General features: G+C 43.1%; 1 protein-coding gene across 1 annotated transcript in view; it reads left to right on the top strand.

Annotated features, from left to right (window-relative positions):
* TM4SF19 (transmembrane 4 L six family member 19) overlaps nt 1-6,957 on the top strand; it is a 39,925-nt gene that overhangs the window by 25,129 nt on the left and 7,839 nt on the right. The window contains exon 4 of the mRNA XM_088466842.1: nt 999-1,173. Within this exon, the coding sequence (XP_088322968.1) occupies nt 999-1,173 (175 nt within the window). The remainder of the gene's footprint in view (nt 1-998; nt 1,174-6,957) is intronic.

Below are 6,957 nucleotides of genomic sequence, written 5' to 3' on the forward strand. Positions count from 1 at the left end.
TCGAAATGTTCTGGTTTTTGGATGGGTTGAGGTTAGAGTGGACTCCTTCTGTTTGACTTCGGTTTAACGCCGGTATAATGCCAAAATTTTGTTATAGTGCACTTGTAAAATTATGCACTTATTAATATTATGCACCAGCAGCCACGGCCTGCAGCCTTCCAATGAAACTAAATAGTGAATGCTGTCATGTGTATGCAATGATTACAATCAACCCCCAGTACCCTCCCACTAATATGGCTAATAATAATAAAATAAAATTCCTAACACAAACAAACAAGGAATACCACAAAGCTAAGAGGAACTTGGTCTAGTTATCAATATACTGTGCAGATAGTTTAGAATGGGACATTCTGCAGCAATGATGGAATTTAGATTTATATACCTAGTAATCAGTAGATTATTGCAAACAAGAACATACTTGCATCAATGTTTTTTTTTAGATATACTCTATAATCATTACTCTATAACATTACTTTATAATCATTACTCTATAACATTACTTTATAATCATTACTCTATAACCATTACGACCTGTAAATAATTATTGTTTCTGTTTAGGTTATAAACTCTTTGGGTCAGAAATTCCTGTCCAAATGTTTTCTTCTGTTGTTGTGTGTTATTGTGTGTCCTATGGCAGGAACATGGCCTCTAGGGCTGCAGCTCTGGAATGCAGTCCCATTTGTCATACCGTCTGTCTTGATCACAACAACAGCATCTTCCTGCATACACTCTGTGTAACACGTGTGTCATAGGGGTATCTGACCTTTATGTGCATGCACTGTGACAAATAGTCTCTCAGCTACGGGGACATCGGCCTAACGTTTGAATTGCGTGTGCCTCTGACTAACGCCTAAAAGCTTGTGTTCTTGTACTATAATGGCAGATGTGACGGAAGCATTATTATGAAATAAATGTAATGCACAGATGAATATTTATGTACTTGTGTATATACTTGTGCAGTAACCAAATAACTTCATTATATTTTCTTTGCCTTGCAGCATGGCTACATCAGACATGTCCTCCATTTGCATTGAGCCTCCACAAATCGTGACCTGGAACTCAGCTTTCTTTCTGTTCCTGTCCCTAATCAACATGTTGCAGATTGTGCTGTGTCTTTCCCAGTTCTTGAATGCCTGTCTTGGGGTGGTCTGCGGACACTGTGAGCAGAAAAGGGTTTGTATTGCTGAGAGCGTTGCCTGAGCTTACCTGGCTATGTCACATCTACAGATCTCACAGCTACTAATCCATAAATTCATGTTCATTTGTGATGAGATTGAGATTTTGCATAATTATAATTTTGCAGTAGAACAGGTTTATTTGCAGAGGTAAAAAGTTCTATGATACAATCTTGTTCCAAGCCCCATATTTTCTGCTTATTTTTTTCAAATCCTATTAATACTTACTGTATATACAGTAGTATATAATACTTTACAGCAGGAATACTTTGGCAAGTCATATGTAGAGTCTTCATTAGACATTTGGTGTATTCTTTGGAAGTACCATGCTGGATCTAAAGCTAAGCTTGGAAGGTTAATTGTTTCACATAAAAGTCTATTTTTCTAAACCACTCGATTATGGAGTGTGTGACAGGTCACTTGATCCTCCAGCCAGGGCCCTAGGCAGCAGATAAAGTATAGGATATTGAGCCCCTGGTGGAGCACTTACACAGAAGGTCACTGGGATTTATGGGAGCCTCATGAGTAATGCATAGTGCACTGTATCTCATTGTTTAAGAGCCTGATTCAGAGGCGCTTGCTATTTGCGAGCGCTCGCTCTGAATCAGGGCGTATTTAAAAAAAAAAAAAATCCACCTCCAGGCCGCTTGCATAGCTGTGCGTGACCACCCACAGCTTTTGTGAGCGGCCTGGCGATGGTCACGTTTATCACGACCATCGGGCTTGCGACGAGACCCTTGTGGTAGGGTCTGTGTTCCCGCACAGACCCTACCACAAGGATAGAGCAGGAAGTTCACTACTGACATCACGAATTATGTCATTAGGGCCGCCCACAAACGGCAGGCGTTCCTTCGGGAACGCCTCCGTTTGTCCAGCCACTCCCCACCTACAAAACGTTTTGTAGCGAGCCCTGGAGCAAGTGAAGTTCTCACTCGCTCTGGGGCTCGCGCACACCACGCGTGCGCACTGGCCGACCATCGACCCACTTACAAGCGGGTCTGAATTGCCACTCCCTTAACCTCCAATGTCATCCCTCCAGACGGAGTCCAGCCAAGCCTTGCGTCAAAGGAGTGTCTGAAGACCTTTGCCCCTAAGAAATCTTTTGCCTCTGGAGGGCCATGAGGAGGACATGGATTTCTGACTGCACTCTTTTTTTATATGGTGCACAAGAGCACTGATTCTGGGCTTTTAGGGAAAAAAAAGAGGTTGTATGACAGACAGGTGACTTGTCATGATGGGAAAATGAAGGCATTTGCTGCACTGTTTGGATGTTTTAGTAATCATTAATATTTTGAGACCTGTGAGTAGAAGTAGTGGCCACTTGCTGCCCCAATAAAGTGGCAGTGTAGGATGTGAATTAAGTAGAATAAATGACATGCTGTGGGTTCTGAAGTACGATAGTAGGAGCTTAGGGCCTGATTCAGAGCCGCTCGTTCGCTCCGAGCGATGTTCGCACATCTGCGCATGCGTATGGGTTTTAATGCGCATGCGCCAACCAGTCAGTGCGGTCAGAAATCGTGTGCTCGCAAAATAGCGAATGCCTGCTAATTTGAGTGACAGGTTGAGGCGTTTGCGAGTGGTAACAGGGGAAGGTGCTTGAAAACGGGGAGTGGAGATCCGAACACAGGCGTGCCAAAAGGTCAAAACGGGCATTTTAAGGGTGTGCATAATTAACAAAGCAGCGTCATCGACCACGTCACTTGGTTGTCTTTTAGCCTGAACTGCTTGCATGATTGCGGTAGGAAAATGCTACCACAAGAATAGCGAGCAGTTCATACGCCTTTCGATGTACTCGATTAATCTAATAAATAGCGGAGATGACGTATGATGCGAGCGGCCAAGGGGTGCCTTTACAAAATAGCGAGCGCATGTTTCGGACGCTCGCTCAGACATAGAGACGTCAACAGACCGCAAAGAGTGAGCGCTCAATTTAAATAGCCAGCTCCTTTTTCTGAACGAGCGTCCGCAAATAGCGTCCGGCTCTGAATCAGGCCCTTAAAAAGCTATGAAGGAAACTAAGCCAAGGCTTGCTTTAATATAGAAATATCAGTCGATCCCTCTCTCAGGAGGACAGAGCTCTTTTTGAAGTTTGCGGAAGGGTCAGACTTCACCATCTATATGCCAATGTTTAAGGTTTGAATACGAAATTCAGTGGCAGAGATTGTGGGGTGGGTGCATTAGGGAACATTGTGTATCCCAGGGATTGTCTTTTCACATTTTTAATGATTTATCTCTTCAACTTCTACCCAGAGTTTGGCCTAGCAGGGGGTCCTGTAGTAATGCAGTATTGAGTGGAGTTGTAATCATGGACATCAAGAGGACGGGTATAGATTACCAGGCCTTTCTGGGGGTGCTAACATATGTAGCAGTGGGCAATATACAGAATAGGGTGTGGCCAAGACCCCACAATTGTCCCCACCCCCCACTTTAGCACCAGGGCCCACCTGATGTCTCGGCAGCCCTAATTGTCTCCCAGTTTATGTTGCCATAATGTCAAATACCTTTTTAAAATTGTTAGGAGATTTTGATCGCTTTCTGAAAATGTTTGGTTAGTTGGAAATATTTTTACTTTGTGGACAATCCTCAGCAGGACATTTACTTTTCAATATATTTATGTTGCCAATCTACCAAAAAGAGATGAAAACCCATTGATCTAAGATCCTGCTTTATGTTTGTTAGTAATGGAGGGAAATTAAGTTGATAGAGGAGGCCATTGTATTACTACTGTAGCAAGTGATACGTGATGTGTGTCTGGATATAAATTCAAAGTCGGCTGGCGCCATTGGACCTGTGCATCAAGGAAAACAGAAGAGCAACTGAGTTTGAGTTATTGTAAAATTGGAAATTGACAAAATTGGGGAGAGAGATTATAGGAATAACATGAAAGCCAGAAGATCATTGGTACATAGAGGCATTTTGTGCTTGGAGTTCATTTTTTATGTAGTTTATATTTTTGTTGGATTGGATTGTCAGGGTTTCTATACAAAGAGTTAAGATAAGTTAGGATAAAGGCCCTCCTAGTCTTATACTATAGATATATATTAAATCAGAGGGGGAGCCTCTGAGCCTGATTAATTACAGATAGTAATTGAGATTATGTACGCAGACAGACGATTATTGCGCACTGCAATCGCAGAGACCACGCAGACCCATCGCAAAATGATTGACAGGTAGTGAGCGTTTGGAGGTGTTGATGGGGGTGGTCGGCGAAACGCAGGCGTGCCAGTGCTTTTGAATGCCGTTACAGTGGCGTGCATAAATTAGCCACTGCGATGCCATATGCAGCTTGAGCTCTCACTGCGTACAGGAAGGTTAGCAAGTTCTGAGTAAGGTCTGACCTTGTGCAATTGTGCGTGAGACTCCGATGTTAATGGTACCAATGTTTTTCGCAGACTTGCAAGGTATAACGGATGTGAGAAAGGGGAAGTGAGCTTCTTTATGTTGGCCTGCGACGGCATTGCGATTGCAAACATTAGCATATTTTTGCAGTGGGCCTGTGTGCGTAATCGCAGCTGCGATCGCAATAGCGATCCATAGTAAATCAGGCCCTCTATCTTTATCCTAGCAAAGTGATATTTATAGGGTTAGTATTCTACAGAGGCCACGCAGTCTAGACTCATGTGCCCAAGATCAGCTGTGGTAAAGTTCCAATCAATCCTACTTAAGTCTGCTTAAGATTATTGCTGGGATACTGGCTGCAGTGACATGACGTGTAAATCAATGGACCTTATGGTACTGTCTCTTATTTTTCTCCTGCAAGCAAAGTCCATATTATCCCCCATTAATTGCACCACATCTGGGAGAAGTACGATTTGAGTTAGTGTACTAGAAATTTAGCTAAAAGTTTTTTATATCTATGTTTAGCAAAAAAAAAAAATTCAGTACATAGATGGATTCTTTTATATCTTGGGTTTTGTGAGTTGGGTTAACAAAATTTACCCAGTAAAACCTATAAATCAGAACAGATTTTGATTCCCTTTTTTTTTTAACCTTCCTTAAATTCCTAGTCTAATAACGTGCTGTAAGCTGGAGAGCATATTGCGTGTGGTTTCCATGATGATCCTTTAGGTAGCCATCAGTACATAACCAAGATGGCCGCCGTCTGGTCTTCTGTACATGTGCAACGCCATCTTGCCACTGTGAAGGAGCATCACAGTGGGGCATGAGGTGTTTCATTTAGCTCAGTGAGACCCTGTGATATACTGTATATACTGTACTCTCCACCTCTGTCACCGCTTGCATCCTGCACTGCTACAGTGCATCTGGAATGTATTCACAGAGCTTCACATTTTCCACATTTTGTTATGTTACAGCCTTATTCCAAAATGGAATAAATTCATTTTTGTTCTCAAAATTCTACACACAATACCCCATAATGACAACGTGTAAAAAGTTTTTGTTGAGATTTTTGCAAACTTAATTAAAAAAAAACACTAAGAAATCACATTTACAAGTATTCACGGCCTTTGCCATGAAGCTCAAAATTGAGCTCAGGTGCATCCTGTTTCCACTGATCATCCTTGAGATGTTCCTACAGCTTAATTGAAGTGCACCTGTGGTAAATTCAGTTGATTGGACATGATTTTGAAAGGCATACACCTGTCTATATAAGGTCCCACACTTGACAGTGCATGTCAGAGCATAAACCAAGCATGAAGTAAAAGGAATTGTCTGTAGACCTCCGAGACAGAGTTGTCTCGAGGCACAAATTTGTGGAAGGGTACAGAAAAATATCTGCTGCTTTGAAGGTCATAAATGAGCACAGTGGCCTCCATCATCCGTAAATGGAAGAAGTTCGGAGCCACCAGGACTTTTCCTAGAGTCGGCCAGCCTTCTAAACTGAGTGATCAGGGGAGAAGGGCCCTAGTCAGGTAGGTGACCAAGAACTCGATGGTCACTCTGTCAGAGCTACAGCATTCCTCTGTGGAGAGAGGAGAACCTTCCAGAAGGACAACCATCTATGCAGCAATCCACCAATCAGGCCTGTATGGTAGAGTGGCCAGACGGAAGCCACTCCTTAGTAAAAAGCACATGGCAGCCCGCCTGGAGTTTGCCAAAATGCACCTGAAGGACTCTCAGACCATGAGAGATAAAGATTGTACTCTTTGGCGTGAATGGCAGGCATTATGTTTGGAGGAAACCAGGCACCGCTCATCACCAGGCCAATACCATCCCTACAGTGAAGCATGGTGGTGGCAGCATCATGCTGTGGGGATGTTTTTCAGCGGCAGGAACTGGGAGACTAGTCAGGATAGAGAGAAAGATGAATGCAGCAATGTACAGAGACATCCTGGATGAAAACCTGCTCCAGTGCGCTCTTGACCTCAGACTGGGACGACGGTTCATCTTTCAGCAGGTCAACGACCCTAAGCACACAGTCAAGATATCAAAGGAGTGGCTTCAGGACAACTCTGTGAATGTCCTTGAGTGGCCCATCCAGAGCCCAGACTTGAATTAAGTTGAACATCTCTGGAGAGATCTGAAAATGGCTGTGCACGAACGCTTCCCATCCAACCTGATGGAGCTTGAGAGGTGCTGCAAAGAGGAATGGGCGAAACTGCCCAAAGATAGGTGTGCCAAGCTTGTGGCATCACATTCAAAAAGACTTGAGGCTGTAATTGCTGTCAAAGGTGCATCAACAAAGTATTGAGCAAAGGCTGTGAATACTTATGTACATGTGATTTCTTAGAGGGTTTTTTTTATTTTTTCAATTTGCAAAAATCGTAAAAAAACTTTTTACACGTTGTCATTATGGGGTATTGTGTGTAGAATTTTGAGGACA

This window comes from Taudactylus pleione, unplaced genomic scaffold, assembly GCF_031769625.1.
Source record: "Taudactylus pleione unplaced genomic scaffold, aTauple2 ptg000066l, whole genome shotgun sequence".
In the NCBI taxonomy this organism is placed as follows: Eukaryota; Metazoa; Chordata; class Amphibia; order Anura; family Myobatrachidae; genus Taudactylus; species Taudactylus pleione.